This window comes from Vicugna pacos, chromosome 16 (genome assembly GCF_048564905.1).
Source record: "Vicugna pacos chromosome 16, VicPac4, whole genome shotgun sequence".
Taxonomy (NCBI): Eukaryota; Metazoa; Chordata; class Mammalia; order Artiodactyla; family Camelidae; genus Vicugna; species Vicugna pacos.
Window position 1 is genome coordinate 33,984,563 of NC_133002.1, and position 24,925 is coordinate 34,009,487.

General features: G+C 53.0%; 2 protein-coding genes and 1 long non-coding RNA gene across 9 annotated transcripts; 1 reads left to right on the plus strand and 2 right to left on the minus strand.

The window, feature by feature from the left end:
- Positions 1 to 1,733: 1,733 nt before the first annotated feature.
- ORMDL3 (ORMDL sphingolipid biosynthesis regulator 3) lies at positions 1,734 to 24,123 on the plus strand. 7 transcript variants are annotated; one of them, XM_072938773.1, is made up of 4 exons: positions 1,734 to 2,137; positions 21,037 to 21,236; positions 21,955 to 22,106; positions 22,498 to 24,123. In XM_072938773.1, exons 2-4 carry the CDS (start codon positions 21,063 to 21,065, stop codon positions 22,631 to 22,633), a joined length of 462 nt encoding a protein of 153 aa, XP_072794874.1. In that variant the 5' UTR covers positions 1,734 to 2,137; positions 21,037 to 21,062; the 3' UTR covers positions 22,634 to 24,123. The 7 variants fall into 7 exon arrangements, with proteins under 7 accessions (XP_072794874.1, XP_072794877.1, XP_072794872.1 ...); XM_072938776.1 differs by lacking the exon at positions 1,734 to 2,137 and adding an exon at positions 17,672 to 17,867 and having other exon boundaries at positions 21,042 to 21,236; XM_072938771.1 differs by lacking the exon at positions 1,734 to 2,137 and adding an exon at positions 17,673 to 17,867.
- Positions 6,013 to 8,240, minus strand: LRRC3C (leucine rich repeat containing 3C). The gene has a single exon (XM_072938778.1). The coding sequence runs from the start codon at positions 7,273 to 7,275 to the stop codon at positions 6,511 to 6,513; it is 765 nt and encodes a 254-aa protein (XP_072794879.1). The 5' UTR covers positions 7,276 to 8,240; the 3' UTR covers positions 6,013 to 6,510.
- On the minus strand, positions 14,978 to 20,105 carry LOC140686101 (uncharacterized). The gene is made up of 2 exons (XR_012059603.1): positions 19,969 to 20,105; positions 14,978 to 16,177 (listed from the first exon to the last, which is right to left on the minus strand). It is a non-coding gene; the product is annotated as an uncharacterized lncRNA (long non-coding RNA).
- Positions 24,124 to 24,925: the final 802 nt, after the last annotated feature.

The window sequence follows — 24,925 nt, forward strand, 5'->3', positions numbered from 1 at the left end:
GGGACATTTTTAGATTCTGGTCTTTGAGTGGGAGGATGTCTGTGGGGGTCAGAAATGGAGCACTGGCTGTCACTGATTCCCTGACTTCTCCTGGCCTGTTCTGGCTGGCTCCCCTCACCACATAGGCCTACATAGGGTGGTCTCTGAGCGGGGAGGAGTGGTGGGAGGTGCAGGCACTAGGGAGCCACACTGAAGGGGTTGGGAGAAACCTGTGGAGGGGCTATAGGTCACCAGCTGGTTTTGGGAACAGACCCTAAAGAGGAATAGAACACCCTGATCTCCCAGATTTCAGCCCCGAGGCAGGGGGACCGACCCTAGGCCGTCTGCCTCCCCTCCTCTCCTTCAAGTTCCACTTGGCTTCCACCTGGCTCACTCTGGCTGTTCCTCTCGGTGACTTCTGCTTGGGGCAGGTGGTGGTGGTGAGGGGATGGGAGAGATGTGAAGACAGGGGAACTTGGCAGAGGGGGCAAGAACTCTGGCAGGGAGTGGAGCTGTGAGGGGAAAGCACCGGCTGGAGTCTCAAAGCCTGGGTTTTGCTCACAGATTCACCACCGAGTAGCTGGTGAGTCACTGGGCTTTCTGAGGTAGTTACCCAAACACATGAGAAGGGGTTTGCTGTAGCAGCGTCACCTACCTCACAGGATTCATGTGAGATATGAGATGCAAAAGTCCTTAAAAAGAGAAGAGTGGTACTGTAAAAGGTGGGAGGCCATTGTTAGGGGAACTGGATGAGAGGCAGGCATGGATGGGAGAGAAGGATGTTAGGGTGCCTTAATGACAGGCAAGGACTCAGGGGAGACTCAGGGGCTGTGGGAGGGAAGGAGTGTGTATATGGATGGGGGGCAGAGCAGAGAAATCATCTTGGAGATTCCTGACTTTGAACCCAGCAGCAGTCAGAAGGGAGATGGAATGGCTCCTGCAATCTTGCTCCCTACCTCCAGGGTGGCTTCCTTCGGCATCTTCACAGCCTCGGTCACCATGTACGGATAGGTTCTCCCCATGCTCCTGAAGCTTCTTCAGCTGGGTGGGGTGGAGCTGGCTCTGAGTGGGTGGGGCTCTCTTCCTGCCTGTGTCCAGCTCCCTTGGTTGCATCTCCGAGTCCACCATCGTCTCCATCTACCCCTCCCCCAACCCATTCCCTTGGAAGAGGAGTGTGTGTGTGTGTCTCAAAAGGACAGGGGGTCTGTGGGTTCTAGTCCTGTTTTTTCCCTGACTCCCTGTGTGACCTTGGACAACTCACCATCCCTCTCTGGGCTCTTTTGTAAAATGAAGATCCCTGCCAGCTCTGACAGCCTGTGCGACTCTAGGTCAGGGCATGTCTCTTAGTTCCAGCCCCCTTGGCTGGCCTGGAGTCCTCAACCTGCCTCCCCACCCCACTCTGCAGCTCACCTCTTCTTAGGTTTTCCAGATCATCTGCAGTGCTGAGGTTTTGGATGTCCAGGATGACATTGGCTGCTGACTGTGATGGAGATATTCACCAGGAACTCTACGGCTGCAGCCTGGGTGATCTCGGAATCTTTTCCCAGTTCTTTAGGGCAGACACAATGCCCTGTGCTTGTTCCCACACATCCCTTGTGGGAACCATCCTTGATGGTTTGACTCTGCATGATAAATTGCCTGTGACTCCCTAAATGAATGAGAATTGAAGGCTGACCTCAGACATTAGTTTTAATATGCAGACTTGAGGTCTGTTTTTTTATTTGAATGTTCTGAAAGAGGAGGATAGTAATTGTCCTAAGTGCAGAAATGAGTATTGTGACCAGATGGAGATAAACTGGATTCCAGGGACCTGAGGCAAGTGCGTGGGTGCGGTGGTGATTGTGGGACATTAAACAGGGACAGAGAGACAAGAACAGAGAAAGACCATGATGTGCTGACTTGTGCTGGAGACTCCAGAGCCATCTTCACCCGTCCAGAGGGCTGTTGTGTGCAAGAGAGACGGGACTACTCGACGCAGGCCAGACCTCGGTGCCGTGGGAGGAAGGAGTCAGGGGGCAGGCCGGGTGGAATGAGCCTTTTCTCCACCTTCTTTCCTCATCGTTAACTTCTGCCCTGATTGGAGGGAAACTTTCTCAAATGCATCACCTGCTTCCTGTCCCTGAGAGTGGACAGTCCAAGATTTGACCTCTTTTTACAGGTAAGTCAAAAGTCCATGACATTAGTATTATGCATTTTGCCAATGTCCATTGGCCCTCTGGAGGTGAGGAGAATCATTTGTCCCCACAGGGCCATTTAGAAGACAGTAAGATGCCCTACTGTGTTGCTTTTTTGAGTTTTTCTTTTTAACAGTGATTTGGTTTTTTAAATATTTTATTTTATTTTACCCCTTTAACGAAGGCACTGGGGATTGAACCCAGGACCTTGTGCATGCCAAGCATGCGTTCTACCACTGAGCTACACACCGCAACACCTGCTTTTTTGAGTTCTTATAAATTCTTTTAATAATGGCCCTCCCTGCTGCCAGGCTGTTGTTTCTCACTGCTGTTGTTCTGTCTGTGTGTCTGTATATCTTCACATATACTGCTTCTAACCTGTTGTATGTGGGAAACCAGAGATACAAAATTATTGGAACTCAGTGTAAAATAAGATTTTAAAAAATGGGTAAAATAAATGGGTTCTAAGTGCTCCTGTGAACCAAGTACCTGAACCTTAGTGAGTGTTTGCTTTAGATGCCCCTACTAGGCTCACATGGCCCCGGTGCACGCCTCTGTCCTCTGGGCCGCCATCATTGATACACTAACTGTCAGGTCCCCGAGGATGGGCTCCACAACTTCTTTATCTTTGTATCTGCAGGTCCTGGCACACAGTAGTAATTCAATAATGTTTGTTGAATGCATGGGCTAGTGGTGGGATCTGTTTTGACAGCTCAGACGCCTTGCTCTGTCTGCTTTGTGTTCTGCCTTCCTGGTTTGGGAACTCATTCCTCACAGGCAGGTGACGTTGCTGATGACAGAGTCCCAGAGAGACAAGGGGAAACTGTTTCCAATTGGAACTCCTCATAGTCTAATGGGGGAAGTGCTTGGAAGGAGCTGCCTGGGTTCTTCCGGTTTTGATGCTGCCCTCCCCTCATTCACGTGGCACTTGCAATGTCTGCACGTGAGCCCAGCACAGGAAGGGTGGGGGCTGGGCCCCACCTGCCGCTCTTAACTGCCTCCCTCAGCTCCTGTGTGTTCAGTTTGTTCTTTCTTTATTTCCTTTGGTGGAGAACCAGGCTTTGGAGGTGCTTCAGTCTTTGTCTGAGGGATGTCTTGATCTCACCAGGTTCAGAGCTCCCCAAAGAGAAAGGACTCTATTTCTTCCATTAGTCTGGGGATTCCCTGAGACTTAGGGTCACATCTCTCCTCAGACTGGGGCTCCCTGAGGGAGGGCAGCATCTGCTTTCTCTACCACTCCAGCTTCCCTCCAGAGGGCAGGAAGAAGCTGGTGGCAGAAGGGCTGAGTGAGGGGCTCTCCTCTCCTCCCACCCCCACCCACTGCCCGCTGGCTCCAGGGTGCTGCCTGGAGATGACAAGCTGGGGCCTGCCTTCCTAGGTTTTTGCTTCCGAGCTGGACCAGGCATGTGGCTGAGCTCCCTTGGTACCCGGCCGCTTTATTCCTGGCTCTGGCTCATCCAGGAGGGAGAGGTTGGTCTTGACATAGTGGATCCCCCTTTCCTCTGGACCAGGCAGAAGGGCCAGAAGCAGACTGCAAAAATGAGGCAGTCCAGCTGTCTTGCCAGCGCCCTGTTGGTGTTTCGGAACACTGATCCTGTGATCCCTGGTCCCTGGCAGAGATAAGGATGAGGTGAAACCAGTTATGCCACTCCTTCCTGCCTGCCCAGCGGACAAACACAACCAAGAGACCAGGGAGCTGAGAGAAGGGCTTAAGTACTCAGTGATGGTTGTCCTAGCAGGAGCCTCTCTGAGTCTGGGGAGGCCCCATTTTGTCCAGTCTCCTGTGATGGGCTAAGCTGAAGCTACAGCTTCTGATACCCCCTCCCAACAAGTTCCCAACTGGCTCAGATGAAGGGGTCTTTCCCTGGGGAAGGGAGCCAGTGAAGCATCTCCCTGTCACCCCCACAACCCCCCATCTTCTGCCCCAATTGTCCTCCCTCTCCTTGCCCTCCTGTCCTAGCTCTGAGAGGGAAGGGAATTTGAGCCAGAATGGGGCCGTGGGGATAACTGTTGGAATGTTTCTTCTCCAGAATTCCAGGACCTCTCCCTGACCTGGGCTCCAGGCAAAACTTCTCTCCCTGGATCCTTTCCCATCTGAACTCACCTCTGAGAATTGAGGTTAGGGGTCAGAGCAGGGGAACTGGCTCTTTGCAGAACTTAAAGAAGCTGTCTCTGCTGCTCAGGATGACAGGGAGTCGAACGAGGCTCCAGGAATGGGCACCAAAGATAGGGACACAGGGCCCCACCTGCCCTTCACCCTCCCCTCTGCTACAGGTCTCCACAGTCTACTTCCCAGAACCCAGTGAGATGTGTCCCAGCTTGATTCCAGAAGAGGGTGGCTGAGCAGACTAGGGCAGATTCTGAGTGGCAGGGGAAGGACTGATGGAGGGTTTGATAGGGATGAGGCCAGGATTCCAAGGGCCAGATCAGGATGTGGCTGGGGTGGATGGTCAAAGGTACAGGTACAAAGTTTGTACAAAGGTACAAACTTTCCACATCCAAGTTCTTTCCCCCATCCCTAAGCATCTCTGGAAATGGAGAGGGAGGCCCATGTCTCCTGAGAAAAGAAAATGGGGGAGGGCCCTAGGTTTTTCTGAGATCATCAAATTGAGGTTTCCTGGATGATAACGAGGAAGCTCAGCCTTGGAGTGGTGGGAGGAGCCTCAGGGATCGAGCAAGGAGGGGAGGGGCTGGAAGGGAGACAGGGAAGTCAGAATGGGTTAGAAGGACCAGGGGAGGTAATGGATTCCTCTTTGCTGTTCCTTAAGTGTCCTACCAGTCTGCCCCAGGCTCTGCCACAAGCTGGGTGGCACCCTGATTCTATGGTTCTTATCTTCAGTTTTTACTGGGGCTCCTACGAGTTTCCCCAAAGTGGCTGTTCCCTCCATGGAAGCCACATAAGTGAGTCACCCTCCTAGGGGCAAGGTACAGGGTGTGTTGGCCCTTTTGGGCCTCTCGAGAAGCCTAGTTGGTGATATCTCATATGGCCCCCTCCCTCAGCCAACTCTGCCCTCCCCCTCTGCTCAGGAATTCTTTTGGTTAACTTTGAGCACATCTAGTTTCTCCCTACTCCCTGCTCAGACTTCCGCTGAGAGGAGAGACGGGTTGTTAAGAGAGTCATGGCTCTCTCTCCCTTTGCTTTCTGTGCTGATGCCAGGGCTTTGCCCTCCTTCCCTCTACCCTGGTTGTCCTCCCTCCAGGTCCCCTCCCACCCCACATCCTTCCAGTTGCAACATCACTAATGCATAACCCCTGGCACCCCTGGCAGATAGACTCTGGTGTCAGGAGCTGGGAGGTAGGAGGGGAGAGAGGAGTTGGCACCCAGACCATTGGAGGCAACCCCCACCAAAGGGGTGGTGTAGGTGGTGGTGAAAGTCTCAGCACCCCCCCTTTCCTCACTGCGGGGCCACACGTGTTCAATGAAATGAACAATAAGAGAGATCGGGGCATTAATGAAAGGACTTTATTCAATTGTCCAGTGATGTTCTGGGGATGGGAAACCTCCTGGCTCCCTCCCGCCCCCCACCTCCGTCTCTCTAGTGACCCATCCCCAGCTCAGGCCGAGCAGAGACTGCTTTTCTCCCAAGGGGAAGGGTTCAGGAAGCCCTTCTGTGTATAAAGGACAGAGAGATAGGGAACCTCTGGAAAAGGAAGCAGGGAAGCTAAGCCAGGTGGACCCCAATAGAAGGTACAGGAAGAGGAGTCTAGGGCCCTGAGAGAGGTGAGAAGCGCTGAGGATGCAGGAACTTTTCAGTAGAGGCAGAGGGAGAAGAGAGGAGGATCCGGCCGGGTCCTTTCTGGCCTCACTGCCAGCTTGGTCCCAGCAGCCCCTCGCCCCTCTATGCACCTTCTAGCCCCCAAGTAGGTCTTGCCACTGCTTAGACATTCAGAATCCTTACATCTTCTTTGCCTTTGTCCACCGACTTTCAGCTGAGGGTGTCCCTCTTCTGCCCAAAGCCCTCCTCCTCATTCTTGAAGAGTCAGTTCAAGCATCCATCTGGTGGGTGAAGCCTTTGAGATCACTTCTGCCAGCCTCTTGAGCTGCCTGCTCCTACCTCTGAGTTGGCACACATACCACCTACTGTCATTCTCTGTTCTGTTGTCCCCCTCCCCCCGCTACCTAGACTTAGAAGCTCTGTGTCTAGCACAATCCAGTCCCACAGTAGGCACTGAAAACCTCAGGCACCAAAGATGGTGTTGGTTGAGAGAGAGATCAGGTGTTTAGGGGAGACAGAGGAGGAAGGGGGTGGAATTGGGGGATGGGAAAGGGCTGCAGAGGAGACAGAGGGGTTCGGAGGAGACGGGAGGGCGTAGAAGCAGGAGTGTGGGGCGTGGGCCGGAGGAGTGGTCCTGGTCATCAGACCACTGTGCTGAGGGTAGAGGAGTCCTCAGAGCGCACAGGCAGCACGGGTGCTCGCTTGAGGGGACGTCGGGTCTCCTCCCGGTTCTGCCACACGTAGTGGGCCAGATAAGCCACCACGAGCACCAGCCAGCCCCCCATGGTGACCAGCAGGGCCACATCAGTGCTCCGCCGGGCCCCGCCCCGCCCCGTCCCACACAGCTCTTCCTCCCCTGCTAGTGCCAGGAACTCCTGCCCCACGAGGTCTGGTCGGGCTCCGGGGCCACACACAATGCCCGTCCCAGTGCCTGGTGCCAGCCTCACCCGCCTGAGCAGCTCCTGGAGGGCACAGTCGCAGCGCCACGGGTTGGCGGACAGGTTCACTTGGATCTGCAGCCCCACGAAGGCCTCCAGGGGCACCGAGGCCAGCTGGTTGGCAGAGAGGTCGAGGTGGCGCAGTGTGCCCGCCAGGCCCTGGAAAGCGGCACCAGAGAGGTGGGCAAGAACATTATGGGACAGGTCCAGCTCCTCCAGGACAGGCAGGTGCTGGAAGGCACCAGCCGGCACCGATGCCAGCCGGTTGGCATCCAGGTAGAGCTTGCGGGTGTCGTTGGGGATGCCAGTGGGCACGGTGCTCAGGCCTGCCTGGCTGCAGCGGAATGTCCGCTCCCCTGCTTCCTCGGCCACGTAGCAGCCCTGGGGAGCTACCCGGGGGCTGGGCACCACACCCCCTGTGCCTATCACCAGCAGCAGGGACAGGAGGTGACCGGCTGATGGGAGCATGGCCACAGATTGGCATAGTCCTGGAGTGGAGTAGGATCTGGGGAAGGAAAAACCCCATCAAAGAAGAGTGAGTCAAGAGAATTCCACTCCCCATGGCCAGCTCTCTCCTCCTCAAGTCCCCTTGGGGATTCTCTTTGGGCTGGGGCCTCTCCTCTGGGGGCTCTCCAGGACTAGGCAACAATTTGGTTCTTTGGGGTCTAAGGCTTCTTACTGGGTAAAAGGCCCCCCTGGGCCTGAGACTCTCTTAGGATCTCTTTGCTTCTGGAGGGCTACTCTGCAAAGTCTCTTGGTCCAAGGCCTTGTTGGTCATTCTGGGTCTGGGGGCTTCTAAGCTTCTGCTTCTGCCCACGTATTGATTTCCTTCATTGGAATAAAGGCTTTTTCTGCCAACCAACCTGGGTGGCTGCCAGGTGGGCCAGGTAGGCACCAGAGGGCCTGCTTGGCACCTATGTGAAGGAGACGAGGAGGACGGATCAGCAGCTGGACTTCACGGCATCCAGCTAGGCTGGGTGGCTCAGACCCCACTTTCTATGCCCATCTACCCTTTTCTGGGACCGTCCACCTCTCTGCCTGCCCCAGCTTTGTCCTCTTCGCCCCCTTCTTCCTCCCTTGTCCTCTCCCTCCTCCTCCCAGCCTCTCACCCCTGTTGATGGGAGAGCCTCCTCCTGTGCTGCCCTCTCCCGGGAAGAAGCCTCCCTGCTGCTCGGCTCTGGAGACCCGCTTCCTCCTCCAGCAGCCCTGCTTGCTCGTAGCTGCTGGAAGTTGGGGGTTGGGGCCCAAGAGTGTTGGGTTTCCTGGCATGTGACTCCAGGCCCCAGGTGTCGGATACCTGAGCCATGGCCTGGCCGGGTGATGCCAAGAGAGGGCAGATCCTGGACCCTGATGAACTCGGCTGTGGGAAGACCAGGCCCCAATTCCATTCCCTGTCTCAGGCTTCCCTTCCAGTCCTCGACGTTGCCATCCTCCATCCCTCCTCTCCCAGTTGGGGCTGAGACTCTGCCTCCTGGAACCTCTGCCCTTTGTCCAGAGCCTGGCTGAGCAGAAGGATCCCTGCTTGGCAGGACTGGGGTGGGCCCGTCTCACATCCACTGCCCCTAGCTCCATCACACCCCAACTCTCCTCTGCCCTTCTACGGTGCCCCGTGGCACCTTCTTCCGTGGTGAGGAAACTTCCCTTGGCCTTTTCCTTGGAACACTTGTCTGTCTCTGGAGGACCTCATCTCCTGGCTCCTTACAGGGTGCCCAACCTGCTTGCCTGGCAGGGAGCACTGTGGCTCAATTCTAGTCAGTTCTCTGTGCTGTTGGTAGACGGCCCCTCCAGGAGTTGGAAGGAGTTCGTCAAGGTTTCCTAAGTCTGTCGTGGTCGTCTCCAAGCTTTCCCGCAGACGGTCTGTTCTGGATTGTAGCTGACTCAGGTTGTCTGTTTGCTGGAATCAAGTTGGACCTTTCACTCTCCCTCATGCCTGGGATCCAAGCAGGGTGGGGACGACTTACTCCCCTGGGGCCTCTTGATCCCGACCCTCCTTTGCAGCCATGCCTCCTCATTACACCATGTTCTACTGATGTCATGGAAGTGGGCAGAAGAGTCGGGGTCACAGAGATTTGCACAAAAGGAGATGGAGGTCATTTCCCTTCTGAGAAGGAAAACCTTACTGGATTTTGTAAGTGACTGTGAATGACCAAGATCAGACATAACTGCAGGGCCCAGTGCAAAATGAAAATGTGGGCTCCTTGGTTCAAAACCGTTAAGAATTGCAAGGCAGCAACAGCAGCAGATGGTGAAACCAAGTACAGGGCCCTTGTGAATGCAGGACTGCACAGGTGCCATGCCCCTGAAGCTGGCCCTGCAGGTGATCTTTGAACCAGCAGTTTCAGAAGTGTGATGGAAGCTAGAATCAGATGGTAGGATACTGGGTGGTGTCATCTCTGGGAATGTCCTCACCGCTAACATTCTGGTGACATCAACAGGGTCATTTCTCAGACTCACCTTAGTCCAAGGAATCAGATGAGACACATTTCCTGCACTTGGGCAGGAGAACTGAACATTTTGTCTGTGGATTGCTTGTTAGTTAGGCCAGGCACTCCCCCACTGCTTACCTGGGGGTCCATTTCAGGACTGAGGCTAAGTGCGGAATAGAAAGTACATGGAACCTTCCCAGTGCTCTCCTGTCACGCTGGGCTGGGCACAAGAGTTGAGCCTGGCTGTCAGTGGAGAGATTTATCTCCTTCTCAGACTAGGGCAGCTACAGGAAAGAGTGGGACCGGGGTGTCTAGCACAGCAGCTGCACGAGAAGTGGGAAGTCTGCGCACCTGGGAGAGCCCAGCCGGCCCTTGGATGTGGTTCACGGAGGGCGGCAAAGTGCAGGGCTCAGTAGAGAAGGGAGAACGGAGAGGAGGGAGGGCCCACACTGGGGACGGGGCACAGTGCAGGCTGGGAGTTGATGAGGTTGGAGCAGAAGTTCTTCTCTGCCATTCATTCATTCATTCATTCACTCATTCATTCAGTGAGGATTTCCTGTGAGCCCCATGTTATAAGTAGTACTGTGCTCAAGATTCAGACCTGTTCTAAAGGTCTTCGATAGCAGGGGTTAACCCAGTGGTTCACTTAGTCTGCATGTTGGAATCACTTGGGGGAGCTTCTAAAAATTAATCTCTCTTGGGCTTACCTGGACCCTCTGTGGATGGGGTCTAGGCTTTGGTATTTTTCAAAAGCTCTCCAGATATTTCTAATGTGCAGTCTGAGTTGAGAACTGCTGGTCTAGCGGGAGACATGGACATGTCGACACACGTCTCCACAGTGCCCTCACGTGATGTCTGTGTGTACAGAAGCTGTGAAACCAGAGAGAGGTAACTCTCTGGGGCAGAATCTGCTGGCGGTGTTGGGGAGGCAACATTCTACCTCCACCCAACTAGGGCTTTTCAGCTGGGCCCGAGGATTAAAGTGACATAAGACAGACTAAGAAGAGAAAAGCACACACATTTATATGTCTTACATGACATGGGAGCCCTCATGAGGAAATGAAGACCCAGGGGGTGGGTGTAGCTCAGGGATACAGCACGTGCTTAGCAGGCAGGAGGTCCTGGATTCAATCCCCAATATCTCCATTAAAAAAAAAAACAAGCCTTAAAAAAAATTCTCAATGCATAAGAAAAATTAAGGAAATGAAGACCCAAGGAAATGGCAAAACATTAATACTTTTATACTAGGTTGAATAAAGGGAGGAAATTGTGAAAAAGTGACTAAAATATACCGAGGATAAGAATGATTTTAACAAGGTCTGTACAGAATTTTCTTGGCTTTGATTCCCCATCAAAGAATGTTTCTTTTCTCGGTACAGGGAGGGCATCTTTCACATGGGATTTTTTTGTCTCTTGTTTTCTAGAAGAAAAGGAGAGATTAGAATGCTCTTTTTGCATCTGCTGTTTCTTTTTTTTTCCCTAATGTGCCTTTAGCTCAAAATAATCCCTATGCCCAACTGGCATATTTTGTGGAAGGTGGTTTATTCTGCCACCCTGCAGTATCCATGCCTTACCTCCCACCCGGATAACACACGCTGATTTGGGAGTAGCAGTGCGTTCAGCCCCTCATGACAGAGCCTGATTGGTCCTCTCAATTTATCTGAAATGCCATTGTCCACTTTCCCAGCCACCTTTGCCATGGGGAAAATACGATCAATGACATGTAAGCAGAAGTCTGATGAAGTGGTTTCTAGGTCAGTCTGATTTGCTCATGAGAGAGGATGGATTGGGGCCTACCCTTCTCCCTATAGCTTTCTTCCTGCTTTGATCTCGAAGGGTCAGCTACAGCTATCTTGTGGCCATCAGGCAGCAAAGCAGAAAGGAAAGGTGAAGAGAATCACTGAGACGCTGGCCTGGATGTCACTAAGCCACTCAGCCGACACCAGCACCCACCCGCCTCTGGACTCATTATGTGAGGAAAACAACCCCTGCTTCAGTTCTTCTTAACTTGGCTGCACATGTGAATACGGGAAGTTTTGAAAATTACTTGGGTCTACCTCAGAGAGTCTGATTAAATTGATCTGACCTGTGTGCAGTGATGGGGACTTTTACAAGCTCCTTAGGGGATTCTGATGGCAACCCAGGGTCGGAATCATTCCTTTGCTTGGGTTTTCTGTTGCTTCCAGCTGAGAGCATTCCTACCCTGATACCCTAACTTTTCCAGGACATCAGGGAGGGCTCTACCAGGGAGTGACACTTGAGCCGGGTCTTTAAGGCTGAGTTCATCAGGTGGAGCAGCAGAGTATGTGCAAGAACAAGGGAGCATGAGAGGGCTTGGCGTCTCCTAGACAGTAGAGTAGAAGGGATCGTGGCAAAGGCTACAGCTAGAGTGGAGAGGGACCAGATCCCCGCGGTCTTGTACACCAGGTAAGGATTAGGACTTGGTTCAGTGGCTGATGGATTGAAGGGTTTTAAAATTAGCTTTGATCTTTGGGTCACTTTGCTGGCTGTGTGTGAGATGTATGGGTGGAAGAGACACCAGTTACTGCAACAGTCCATGTGGGAGATGATGAGAGCCTTGGTGGAAGCCATGGCATGGGACAGAAGGAGCTATGACTGGGGTGTTCCATCCTTTACCGTGGCCTGTGAGGTGCATGGAGAACCCCTAGGCCAGGCCCAAGATCATCAGATATCCGTGCCATTGGGCATGTCCTTCCCCAGCCTCTTTAGGCCTTTGGTTCTCTGGACCTCACGGCTTCTGAGACCCCTTCCAGCCTTATGTTCAATGTGCCTATGATGGTGGGGCAGGGAAGAGGCTGAGGCATGGCAGGTTCTGGCTCTCAAGTTCAGGGCCCTGGTAAATAGGCCCCTCAGGCCCCCACCCTAGGTGGGCTGAGTCACAACTCCTCTCTCCAAGGGCTGTAACTCCATGCCCCAAAGATGTGACCTTGGAGGAAGGAAGGTCAGTAGGCCTCCAGGCCCCTGCCTCCCTGATGTCTGAAGCCCCCAGGTCCAGCCTGGGTAGAGGAGAATAATGAAAGGAAAGGAGAGCCGGGGACCCATCTAACGCCAGTCTCTTGGGCAGTTTGAGCTGGAGGGGCAGCAAAGGTCTCTGTTAATCTTGTTCCTTGTGGAAAATGACCAAGGCTGGACACCCCTCGTGCTCACATCCTCAGATGTACTCTCTCATTTGTTCAACACACGCATCCTGGATCTCTTAGGCACTGGGGATGTGGAGAGAAGCAGTACAGCCCTCAGGCGATGGGGGAGGATGGACGTGTGCACCAGTCCAGCCGCCTGATAGCCTAGTGGTGGGCTCTGGCTGAGATGCCCAGGGAATGAAGCAGTGGGTTCTGCATGGACAGCTGGGGAAGCCTTCTTGGAGAAGGTGACAGGTGAGGGATGGCCTTGCGGGACAAAGAGGAGTCTACCAGATGGACAAGGATAGGAGGACAGGCATTGTAGGCTGAGACAAGAGCCTGAAAGAGGTGTGTTCTGAGAGTGGTTAGGGGCTTGGTATGGTTGTAGTTTGGGGTCCTTCAGCTAACATTTACTGAGAACCTACTATATGCAGGAAATGCAAATATGAGTAAGACAATATGGAGCAAGCAGCCTATAGGGGAAGCGGATGTGTCACGGATAACTTAAATATAGCGCCCCCAGTGCAGGGGAGAAATCTTTACAAGGCACCTATGGAAACACAAGGGACACACGGCTGAGGAGGGTGGTGTGTGTGTCCAGGAATGGCTTTTGGGAGAAATGCCACTTAGCTGTGTGACCTTCAGCAAAATATTTAAACTCTCTGTACTGCGATTTTCTCATTTGTAAAGTGGAGACAATAAAAATATCTGCTTCACAAGGCTGTTTTAAAGATTAGAAGAGTTTGTACATGTAAAACTCTTTGCCTGGTGCATGGAACAGAGCAAACGCTCAGTGACATTGGCTGTGATTGTTGCCGAAGGAGGAACTGGTGTTAGGAGGGGAAGGAGGAAGGTGACCTGGGGCAGTGGCTGCCCAGAATCTTTTTATAGCCATTGCCCTTTTGATCTGTAATATTTACAGTTTTCTTTTTTCTTTTATGAAGGTTTTTTTTTTAATAATTAAAAAAAATTGAAGTATAGTTGGTTTACAATGTGTTAATTTCTGGTATACAGCATAATGTTTCAGTTATACATATATACATATTCCTTTTCATTATAAGTTATTATGAGATATTGAATATAGTCCCCTGTGCTCTACAGTAGAACCTTGTTGTTTATCTATTTTACATATAGTGGTGTGTATCTGCAAATCCCAAGCTCCCAATATACCCCTCCCCTCTCTGTGACTGTAAGTTTGTTTTCTATGTCTGTTAGTCTGTTTCTGTTTTGTAAATAAGTTCATTTGTGTCATTTTTTTAGAGTGCACGTGTAAGTGATATCATACGGTATTTTTCTTTCTCTCTCTGGCTTACTTCACTTAGTATAACAATCTCCAGGTCCGTCCATGTTGCTTACAGTTTTCTAAATTGCTTCTTTTTCCATGGGAGAAAAATCTCAATTGTCCAAATCAAAGAAAACACAGATTGAAGGGTTCCTAAAGAACGGCCCGGTCTTGGTTCCCAGAGGGAGGTTCTTGGTTCCCTGGCCTTGGCTCTGGCCCTGGAGGCCCTGGCAAGCTCAGCCCTTTCCCTCTGCAGCCCAAAATAGCTAACTACAGGGCTGGGCAAGGGGAGGAGAGCAGAGTGGCCACTGGCAAGGCTGCCAGTCCTGACACCCTCTCCTATTTCTCATCAGCCTGCTCGCTCTCACCCAGCACTCTTGTCTGCCCAGCACCACTGCCCTCTCCCCTCCACTGCTACCACATGCCCATCCAAACAAAAACACAACAGCAGAAGAAATAAACAGCTCTTGGCTTCCTTGCACTTGTTCCATGTGTGACCTCAACACCTCCCTTTCAGGGAGGAAGGAGGTGAGGTGGGGGGAGCAGAGGAATGAATTGGAGAGGAGTAGGTGGTAGTAAGATTCATTCCCTCAGGGGTCAGGGGAAGGGGCTCTGTTTCTTGATGCCCCACCTCCTCACTTCCCACCACTACCATCACCCCAGGAATGTGTTCCCAGCTTATTACCCAGCCCACGTTTGCTATCTCGGCAAACACGAGTGTATCTGTGGCAAGCAGAGGCCACACCACCCTGCCATATGGAAACGCCCCAAGGCTGGGAACATGTCTACTGGAGCAGACTAAGGAACTCCCAGAGGGCAGGGAGAGTCTGTGAAGGTGGCTCACGCTGTTTTAAAAATACAAACGCTTTTCATAACAAATTTGCAATGAATAATCTCGCATTACAAGGTTTGAAACTGGAGAATGAAAGAGATCACCCCAAAGCCCTCCATCCTAACACAAGATCTATTTTTATTTTATTGAATTTCCACAGCCTATAAAGTAGATGCTCAGATATCACTGGAACATGGAATGGATTAATAAAAGGAATACGTATAGAACATTTACCATGTGCCAGGAATTGTTCTAAGTGATTCCCATTTAATGACCCATTTAATCTTTACAACAACATGAGGTATTACCAAGATCATCAACATCTCTGTTTAGAAATGAAGTGACTGCAGCACAGAGAGGTTCAGTGACTTGCCTAAGGTCACACAGCTGGTAACTATAGGAGCTGGGAGTTGAACCCTGGCAGTCTGGTGCTAGGTAGGATCATACCATGTTGATCTATTTCGTCTCATCATAATTATTAATGCATATGCAGGTTTATAAAAATTTTTTATTATGGATAATTTCAAACATAAAAAAGCAGAGAAAACAATAAAAGGAATCTCATGTCTTCATCTCTCAGTTTCAGTAATTATCACCACATGGCCCAACTTGTTTCTTTTATTCCCCTCCCCTATCCTTAGTCCAGATTATTTTGAAGCAAATCCACTCAGTGTATCATTCATCCACACATATTTCAGCTCCAAAAGATAAGGAGGCTTTTTAATTTAAAAAATTACCATAATACCATATCATGCTTCAAGATGTATATTTCAGTACTATCATCCATTTGAATAGTTAGTATTCTTCAATAATATAATAAAGTCTTGTTTTAAAAGAAAAGTTGGTTTGCTTGAAGGAGGACCCAGACAAGGCTTGAGGTTAATCTATTGCTTAATTTCTTTTAATCTGTAAGTTTCTCCCTCTCCTTTTTATTTCTATTGTTTCCAATGTATTTGTTAAAGGAACCAAGTGTTTGTTTTGCTGACTGCATTCCTGGAGAATGCTTTCAGGCTATTTTGCATCCTGATATTTTCATATAACCTAGCAGACATTTTTCCCATACATTTTCACAACCATAGAGTACTACAGTTTTTTTCTTGGGCATTTAGGTTGCTTTCAGTTTTCCACTATTAGACATAATGCTGGAATGACATCTTCACATACAGTACATGGCATGTACTTCCTTAGAAGATGCTACCAGAAATGTAATCACGGCTCCAAGTCTTGAATGACTTTTGAGTCTCCTGGCACTTTCACCAATTGTTTGTCCAAGGGATTATGCGTTCCCTGGCGCCATAAAAAAGTATGGTCACTCACTCTGGACAGTACTTAGGCCTTTTCAAGGCTGAAGAATGTGTGGTGAAGGCATGGTAATCACAAGGGCAGAGAGCTAGACGAGAAAGATGATGCCAGTGACGCAGGCTAAATTAAGCAGAAAGTGATCCACAATTTACCACAAACCTAGAGTGAGTCAGTACTCTGTTCATTCCCACTGTGGAAAAAAAAAAAAGCCTGATAACAGGAGCCATGAATAGGGCATGGCATGTCCAGTAATCTTTCCGTTAGGCTATGCATTAGTCCGGCCCCATGTGAGACGTGGAGCCAGTCTGGGTCACTGAACTTCACAGAGAGTGAGGAGACCGATAAAGATCCAGAGAGCTTGACCAATTTCAGGGAGGATGGAAGACTCCTAGAGAAAAGTTGAAACTGTCAAGTAGGCTCTCTTTGGGAAAAATAGAGACATCTTTTTGGCCTCAATATTGGGGAGATTCCTATAGAAAGGACAACACTCAGTTTTTGCTTATGTCTTCAGAAGGCTGACTGTAAGGAAAGGGGCCTCCACCAACAAGCAGGGACTTCTGTAGGACACAGGCAAAACTTTTTCAGACTCTGGGGTGATTATTTAGGTCTTGGGATGAGTGCTTTTGGGCTACTGGCCCTGGAAATATTTGAGAAGCTGCCAGTTCTCCTGCTCTGAGTGGTTCAGACTGATGCCCACTAGGTGCCTCCAGGGGCCCCACTCCAGCTTTGTGACAACTGTTTCTTGGTAGCCCCCTGAGGAGCGGGGAATGAGGTCACAGAGGAGTGCTCCCCAGGTTCCCTGAGCCAGCATTCTCCTTTCTGCTTCCTCACCTTCATTTTAGTGCTTGTTAACAGCCAGTCAGGTTGGTGTGTCATTACATCACCTGATCCTACTATTCCAGCCCTACCATACATAGAGGGGACTTAGCTTCTGGGTCGGGGAAGTGGACACTACTCAAACAAAGCTCTCTTGGTGACATGGAGAGTGGGAGTGACCCAGGAGGCCTCAAGAGCCATTAAGTTCAACCTCCTACAAAAATTACCTCCTGCACTGCAACAAGTGCTTTACAAACATTCTTTTGCATTCACACAACCTTGGAGGTAGGTTTTTGTAGGTGTGGAATTGGAGATTAAGACAAGTAATTTGCCCAGGGTTATGCTGCTGATGAAGGAGTGCCTGCTAAATTTACCTGGCAGGAAAATTCATGTCATTTCCTTTAGAGAATGAAGAAAACTTCAGACCAGAGAGCCTCCTACCCAAAGCCTCACAGCTGATCTGATACTGGCACTCAGGGTCCTAGCTATTCATCAGGGCGTCTTCCCTAGTCACATATCCTCTTCTGACGTCTAAATGTAGGGGTGCTGAGGATGTTGCCTGGGGCAGGCCAGCCTGCGTCAGGTGAAACTGAGGAGCAGATAGGCTGTGGAGAAACACTGCCCTCCAGACTTTCATCCTAACCAACGTCGAGAAAAAACCCGTTTCCAGGAGGGCCCAAAGGGCAAAGGGCTGGGATAGTCAGTTTCTGGAGAGCCAGGGCAGAGGTAGTGAGGTGTAGCTGAAAAATTATGACTTGGGGTCAGAATCTCTGGGTTTTGGTTCAGGTTGGGACCCAGAGGCAACCTGTGGCAAGTTAATTAAAACTCCAAGTTTCCTCAACTGCCAAACCGGGCAAGAGTAAACCCCTTATGAAGCCCGCGGACGCCAAAGCAGGAATTGTTATGCGCCAAAGCAACACGATCAGATCTTTGTATGGCGCACTATCAAAACCTCCGTGCGGCCCCAGCGAGGCCTGGGCTGGAGCGGGGAGGGGGGGGACTACAACTCCCAGGAGGCGTCGGGCGGGCCGGCGCTGGGCGGTGACGCAATGGGGGCCGGCGCGGGGCGCTGATTCGGCCAGAGCTGCCAGCAGGGTAGCTGCTGCCGCGGGTTATTACAGCTGCTGGAGCAGCAGCGGCCCCCGCCCCCGGGCACCCCTCCCGGGCCCTCGACCTCCGGCCCCGCACCGTGAGTCCGGAGAGGCAGCCTCGGAGTGGATGAACCGGGAGCCTCCTGAGGCTAGAAGCGGGCCGGGAAGGAGGTGGGGGCTGCTGGGGAGGCGCCCGGGTTTGGAGGGGACCGGGACTGTATGAGCGGAGGTGGAGGGGGTGCGTCAGCCGAGGAGGGGGGTACGTCAGTCGAAGGGATGGCTAGAGGGAAAAGAAAGTGTGCGAGGCCGGGGCGTCGCGGAGGAGCGCTCGGACTGGGGGTGGGGGGCGGGGAGCAGCTGGGCTTAGGGGATAAAGGTTTGGCCTCTTCCAGGGCTGGGTGAACGCGTAGGGGCTCGGGGTGGGGCTCCGGATCTGGCCAAGCTCCGAGTGGGAGGTCCCAGCCCGGGAACGGAGCGGAGCCCCCCCCCCGCCTTCGGCTTGAAGTCCCACTCAGAAAACCCCAACAATAGTGAGGACTCCTTCTCCTCGCTTCACTCTCTCCCGATGCTAGTCTGGGTTCGCTCCTGTACTTGCCGCCTTTCCATTCTCACCGTCCTCACGAGTTCGAGACAGGGCCAGAGCTGAGAGGTGAGCCACTGTGGCCCTGCGGGTCGTGGGGTGGGCAGAATAAACATGGCATTGTGGCGTGCTGCCAGGGACTCCTCGTTGGGGTCCAGATTGTGGGCTTGGATGCTTTGTGCTGCTCACCCAGAAGGCAAAAGATTTGCTGCCCTTGCTTAGGGGAGAGATTAGGAAGCGCTCATCTGGCTGCTCTCACTGTGGCCTTGGCTTAGGTGTCAGACAGGCTGGGCAGGGATATTTGTGTAGGAAGCCAGAGGGGAAGGGAGAGAAGGAGTAGGAAAGCGCTACCAGCAAGAAAGTAGTTAACAGAACAGAGTTGCTGCAGGCTCTGGTTTGAGGCAGGTTATGAAACCACGTCAGGGACTGGCACGGGCAGCCACCTGCCAGCTATGGCGGCAGAACTTTTCTGCCTCAGCTGCTGTACACTTACTCCACCTCTGCCAGCTGCTTCTCCCCATTTCTCCCCTTCCGGGCCGGGGGCAATTGGTTATTATACTAGTGGACGTGATATGTACCCTTAGTCACACAAAAGTCTCAAGAGGGCTTCCTGCTACCAGTCTTTTTCTTAATTTATTGACCTCTTCTGTCTTTTTGGGGGGGGTCTCCTGGGATTTTCTGCTGTCAGGGCACCTAGTGTTCAGGAAGGCTACAGGAAGAAGCTTCCCAGGGTGGTCAGTTAAGTCAAAGGTCTGGATCCCTCCTAGACTGATCAGACTTCGCTGGATGCCCTGTTACAGCCAGAAAGGAGTGTAGGATGATCTGGGACTCAGCAAGGCTCTTGGCGCTCCTGGACAGAATACTAGTAGGGCTACAGGTCTGGCTACTCCTATACCCTGGTAGGTCTAGGGTAGGGAGAAACGGGGAGGGGCAGCAGTTTCTGGTCAGACTTAGGGAACTTTTTCCTCTCTCCTTAATCAGTAGTTAAGTCTTTCAGAGCCCTCCCAGACTTCTTAGCCAGTCTCCCCCTCCTCCTCCTGCCAAGTGGAGGCTTTTGAATGTCCCAGGAGCTGTGTTAGGGTAACTGAAGCCCTAAGGCCCTGGAAGGTAAACAACTGAACCAGTCCCAGTTTTCTAGTTCCTTGGGTTTCTGTTGGGCCCAATTATCCAGCTTAATGGGCTGGGCTGATGGGCCCCAGGAGCATCACTACTTCTGGGATGCACCCTTGGCCATGTCATGTGTGTTTGTATGTTGGGAAGGTGTGTTTTGGGTCACATTTCCCCTGAGGTCTCTAAGCTTGGTGCCACCTGAGAAGAAGGAACTTGTTCCCATTATCCTGGAAGTAGGGAACTGATCCTTGAGAATTCCGGCTCCTAGACAGGCTCTGGGATCCTAGCCAGAGATAGAGGGCACCTGAGTCTGAGGGGGTTTGTTTCAGCAGCGTGAAGGAGGTGGCCTTCTGGGCACTTCAGGATACCCTCAGCTGGGACTCCTTTCTAACATCCTCAAGGAAGGTGGGCTGTTACCATGGTGATGACCTTAGGGCCTTTATCAGACAGAATCTTCCCTCAGCTACGGAGGTGAGCCAGTACAAAGATGCCATCTGTTCCCACCTCCTGCTGGTCACAGGGCCCTCAGGGATCTGGGGACAGCTAAGCTCTGGACAAGGGACTGCTCCCTCCCCTCCTTACCTGCATCCAGGAATGCAACTGGGCTGTATTGTTTCCTGGGCATCAAAGGCAGCTCTCCTGGTTCCTCCTGCTGTAGGACTTCTACCCTTGGAGCTGGGCAGGGAACGTATGGTGCTAACTTACACCTGGAAACAGGTGCAGGGGAAAGGAGGCTGAGGTGAGGATGAGGAGACAGAGAGGAAAGGGGCAAGGAGTGAGTCCACAGGTGTGCTTTTGTGTCCTTGGGAGAGGTGTGTTGATATGGATTCCAGGCACCCGTGGGAGCTGTAGATGTTGGCCACGTCCTCTATCCTTGCCACTCCTCTAGTGGGGAAAAGGGCCATGGTGGTTTGGCAGCAGAGTGAGTAGCATCACAAGGGTTAGACTGAGTGGCTGCCAAATGGATTAAACATCTGGATGGGTTTTGTGTCACCAAGAAGGAGGCTTCCAGGTCTGGGCAAAGGTTGTCTCTCGTCTGTTTTCTCTTTTCTTCCCTTCCTCTCTTTCTTCTCTGCCTGGGTCAGGGCTGGGGGAAATCCCAGGACTGGAGAATTCGGAGGGATAGGTAGAAGCAGTGACCCCCAAATATTTCACCCACCACTGCATGTTCTTACCTCCTTTTATTCCTTCTGAAAGGGAGGGTGGGGGGCTCAGGAGTAGAAGATGTCCCATATCAGACCCTCGATGAGACGGAGTCCAGCAGGGTTACACTGAATGATGCTTAGGGACCAGGCCTCTTCTCCACTGGGCTTTGTGGGAAGAGAGCCCTCTGGAGGGTGAGACTGAGGGACGGGCAGTGGTTTCTTTGCTCTGGGGCTGAATGCCTCTTGATGACCTAACCACCCAGGCAGTCCCAGTGCCTGGAAGGGCACTTTCCTGATTGGATGATGTGTGGAGCAGGATGGTGTTTATCCCAGTCCAGCGGTGGGAAATGAACAGATTTAAGTCTACACGGACGTTCTCTGGCCTCCTCACTGGAGACTCAAGACGGTAGAAGAGCTTGGAATTCTCTGGGAGAGCAGGATTTGGAGGATGTGAGGGGGCAGGGAAAGTGGTGTGACCCGTCTCACCTGTGCTGCTTGTTTGCAGAACAGCGGCAGGAGAGGGGCAGCAGGATGAATGTGGGAACGGCGCACAGCGAGGTGAACCCCAACACGCGGGTGATGAACAGCCGCGGCATCTGGCTCTCCTACGTGCTGGCCATCGGGCTTCTCCACGTCGTGCTGCTCAGCATCCCCTTTGTGAGCGTCCCCGTCGTCTGGACCCTCACCAACCTCATCCACAACATGGTGAGGGCCTGCCTGCTGCCTGCCCTTGGGCGAGGCCGAGAAGTAGAAGGAGCCCCCCTAGACATGGGCCAGATGACAGCGTGACAGGCTGACAACAGCAGTCACCAGAGCCCAGACCCAGCTCTCATCTCTGTGCCCTACTTCCTCTTATTGGAATAAAGTCTGCAGATATGTCCAGGGTCTAGGGGGGCCGGTGCAGCTTGTGGACCTCGAAGATGGGCTTTGAGAGCTGAACTAAGGGCCCCAAAGAGTCCACAGGACCCAGGTGCCTAGCCTAGGGTAGAAATACCTCTTTCCGAAGCTAGGATCTCAAACCGTCTACCCCTCTTGCCCCTCTCTGCTCCCTCACCACCTGCTTGCGACCTGGTACTCTTTTGGTGGGAAAACAGGGGCCCAGTTCCTTCCTCTGAGCTTGTCCCCTCCCAGCTAGCACAGGGAGGCCACCGCCGGGCTGGAGGGGCGGCATCTCCCTGCTGGTTCTGTAGCTGCCTCCTCTCCATGAGTTCTCATGCCAGGCCTGCCCTCTCACCCAGTGGGTCTCCTCACTCTCCTGCCAGGCTCCCAGCTGCTCCAGCCTGACCTCCAGCCCACATCCCCCTGCCCAGCAGAGAGGAGCTCCAGATCACCTGGAGCCCACTTCTATGACTGGGGTGGAGAAGTTGAGCTGGAGAGCCTTTGACCTTTTGTGTCCTCTAACGAAGGATCCCCCTGCTTCCAGGGCATGTACATCTTCCTGCACACAGTGAAAGGGACACCGTTTGAGACCCCGGACCAGGGCAAGGCGAGGTTGCTAACCCACTGGGAACAGATGGACTATGGGGTCCAGTTCACAGCGTCTCGGAAATTCCTGACCATCACACCTATCGTGCTGTGAGTGTCTTGGGTAGAGGAGGACCTGGGGCCCCGCAAGGCTTAAACTCTTCACCAGCTCTGGCTCTTGGCATAGGAATGAGCAGAGGAGGGGAAGTCACAGTATCCCTGGGTCTTACGCTGGGCTCAGGCCTGTGCCTCCCTGGTCCTGCCTATCCTTGGCTGGGGCTTCCTTCCTGCTAGTAAAGTGGGTCCGCAGGCCTGGGTAGAGCAAGGGGACGGGGTCAGCGGGTGCTTCTTTAGCTGGAGGGATCTTGCCACCCTACTTCTGTTCCGGGGTCTTGCCCAGAACTCCTCGGCTGTCGGGAACCTGCCCCTCCCCATCAGGGAGCGAGGGAGAAAGGGGTCTCCCAAACAGAGTCTTACACCTCTCCCAACCTGCCCTGCCCAGGTACTTCCTCACCAGCTTCTATACCAAGTACGACCAGATCCATTTCATCCTCAACACTGTGTCCTTGATGAGCGTGCTCATCCCCAAGCTGCCCCAGCTCCATGGAGTCCGGATTTTTGGAATCAATAAGTACTGAGGGTGCAGCCCCTTCCCCTGCCTGGCGTGGCAGGGGACGGGTAGATGCCTGTGCTGCGATGCTGAAGACAGATGGAGCCTTTGGGCACCTCCAGAGATGGGGGTTGAGCCTCTGGGCACTAATTTTCCCCTCACTTCCCCCAGTAGCAGACTTGAAGTAGCTTTTAGTGGGTTGGGGTGGGCCCCCCTGGGGCTCTGACCCTTCTGAATTTTTTGATCTTTCCCTTTTGCCTTTTGGTTAGAGACTTGGTGGGGGTGGTCATGGCATGGGCTGGGCTCCTGCGCTGAACACAGACCTGCGAGGTTGGGACAGGAGGCCAGGGAAACCCCCTGCTCGCTGGCTCATCCTCAGACTGCTGAAGCACTTTAACCCCTGTGAGGGGAGCAGAGGGGACGGTACAGCTTCTAGATTGTTTCACTTTAATTCTTATGTCTTTAGGATGACACTCAGTTTGCGCTTATATATAAGCAAGTGTGGGACAGTGCCTCATCCCTCCGCGTAGAGTATTGTCTAATCCAAGTCAGACAGCTCCCGTACAACTCAGCTCACGCTGGGTGCTAGGTAGGGGTGGGGAGGGTAAGGAGAAGGATGTGGGGCTGGGTGTGGATGGCCTGGTCCCAGAGGTGAGGGGGCCAAGGCTGCAGCCATCCTGGCCCTGGTGGAGGTGGGGAGGGGGTTTGGGGAAGGGGTGGGGATGGTAAATTGGGACTTAGAAGAGTGGGGCCACATAGCAGCAGGGGTTGGTGTAAGTGATGGGGGGAGGGATGGGACAGACCCAGCCTCATTCTTTGGAAAGTGGTCAGGGAGCGGGTAGGCTTGGAGGAGTCATTCACCCACAGCATGGTGGCGGTAATAGGAAGGGAAGCTGCTGTGGGTTTGAAGCTCCTGGCTTGGCTTGGTGCAGGTTGGTGGAAGAGGCTCATGAGTCATCTTAAGCATGGATCCAATTTGACACTGTCTACAGTGGTGTGAGGGGCATGGGGACACTGGGACAGAAATGATGAGTGGTGGGGCCCTTCTGCAGCCTTTTCCTTGGTAACGTTGTGCAGACTGGCGCCGGGCCGGGGTCTCTTGTGTGGCATGCACACGTGGGGCTGTCAGGCTTTCCCCAGATATGGTTGGTGGGCTGCAAAGTCCTGCATGGTCCCTGCTCAAGCAGGACAGTGGAAGGAGCTAGGAGTGACCTGCAGGCGCTGCCTCCTCAGGCGAGGGCAGGAGCCTGGGCTGGAGAGGAGGCGCTTTCTCTCCTCCCTAATCCGACTGGGTCTGTGCTACTTCCGAGAAAGTGTGGGTGCCAGGGCCCTGAGGGAGCGGGGGAGGTCACGGGGCCCTGTTTTCTGCCTCCTGGTCCTCCCAACCCCCACCCCATGTATCATAGGGAACTTTCACCTCAAAATCTTTCTAAGCAAAGTGTGAATAGGATTTTTACTCCCTTTGTACAGTATTCTGAAAAACACAAATAAAGGACGATGTGTTCCTGTTTCGCCTGAGTCTGGCCTCTGCTTCCTGGAGGGCTCTGGGGGAGGAGGCAGGGCGGAGTTGGGGGGATGGGATTGTGGGAGCATCAGTCCGACCCTTCGGATGGTGGGAGGGACCCTGGGACTGCTGCTCCTCCCGCTGCCTCCCTCCCGCAGAGCAAGCTGGAGCGGCTGTATGGGCTGTGAGAACTGGCCGAGGCCGCAAGCAAGCCGGCCAGAGAGCAGCATCCTGGCTCTTCCTCTGACAGGACTTAACACCTCTGGGCTCCACAGGCTGGCTGAGCCAGGCTGGGCTGGCAGAGGGATGGCTTGTGCCATGGCCAGGGAGGGGTCAGTTCAACAATGGCTTCATAAAGTCCCAAGGGGTGCTCAGTCCTTTCCTCTGAATTCCTCCCCCATTTCACTTCTCCTCCTTCCCTTGGAGGGCTACATCTCCTCCGGGCCTTTGTGTCTTCAGGGGAATCTTCCCGCTTCCCCCTGCCGGCCCTAAGTGGGAGTGGGAGGGGAAGAGGTAACCCCTCAGGACATATTTAGGCTCCAATGGCCGGGAAAGGGAGGAGTCCTTACCTCGTGCTCTGTGCAGTATCATCTGCTGTCCCCAGGACAGGCCCATAGTCCAGGTAGAAGGGAGCAGCTTCCCTCTGGAGCCTCGGCCCCTCTCTGGCCCTGGCCCAGCATCACAGTGTCCTTGGAAGTGGATATCAGGAAGAGTGCAGGATCTTTGCCCTAGTCCCTTCCCCAGCCTCCCTACCTGCCCCTGAGGGAGGCCCACACCGCACTGGGAGGAGACATGCAGCCACCTGGGCTCAGTCCT

Excerpts from the sequence above, each read along its gene's own strand:
- LRRC3C (XM_072938778.1), bottom strand. The coding sequence starts at position 7,275 with ATGCTCCCATCAGCCGGTCACCTCCTGTCCCTGCTGCTGGTGATAGGC.
- ORMDL3 (XM_072938773.1), top strand. The coding sequence starts at position 21,063 with ATGAATGTGGGAACGGCGCACAGCGAGGTGAACCCCAACACGCGGGTG. Across the intron at positions 21,237-21,954 it reads CCAACCTCATCCACAACATG|GGCATGTACATCTTCCTGCA; the intron begins GTGAGGGCCTGC and ends CCCTGCTTCCAG. Across the intron at positions 22,107-22,497 it reads ACCATCACACCTATCGTGCT|GTACTTCCTCACCAGCTTCT; the intron begins GTGAGTGTCTTG and ends TGCCCTGCCCAG.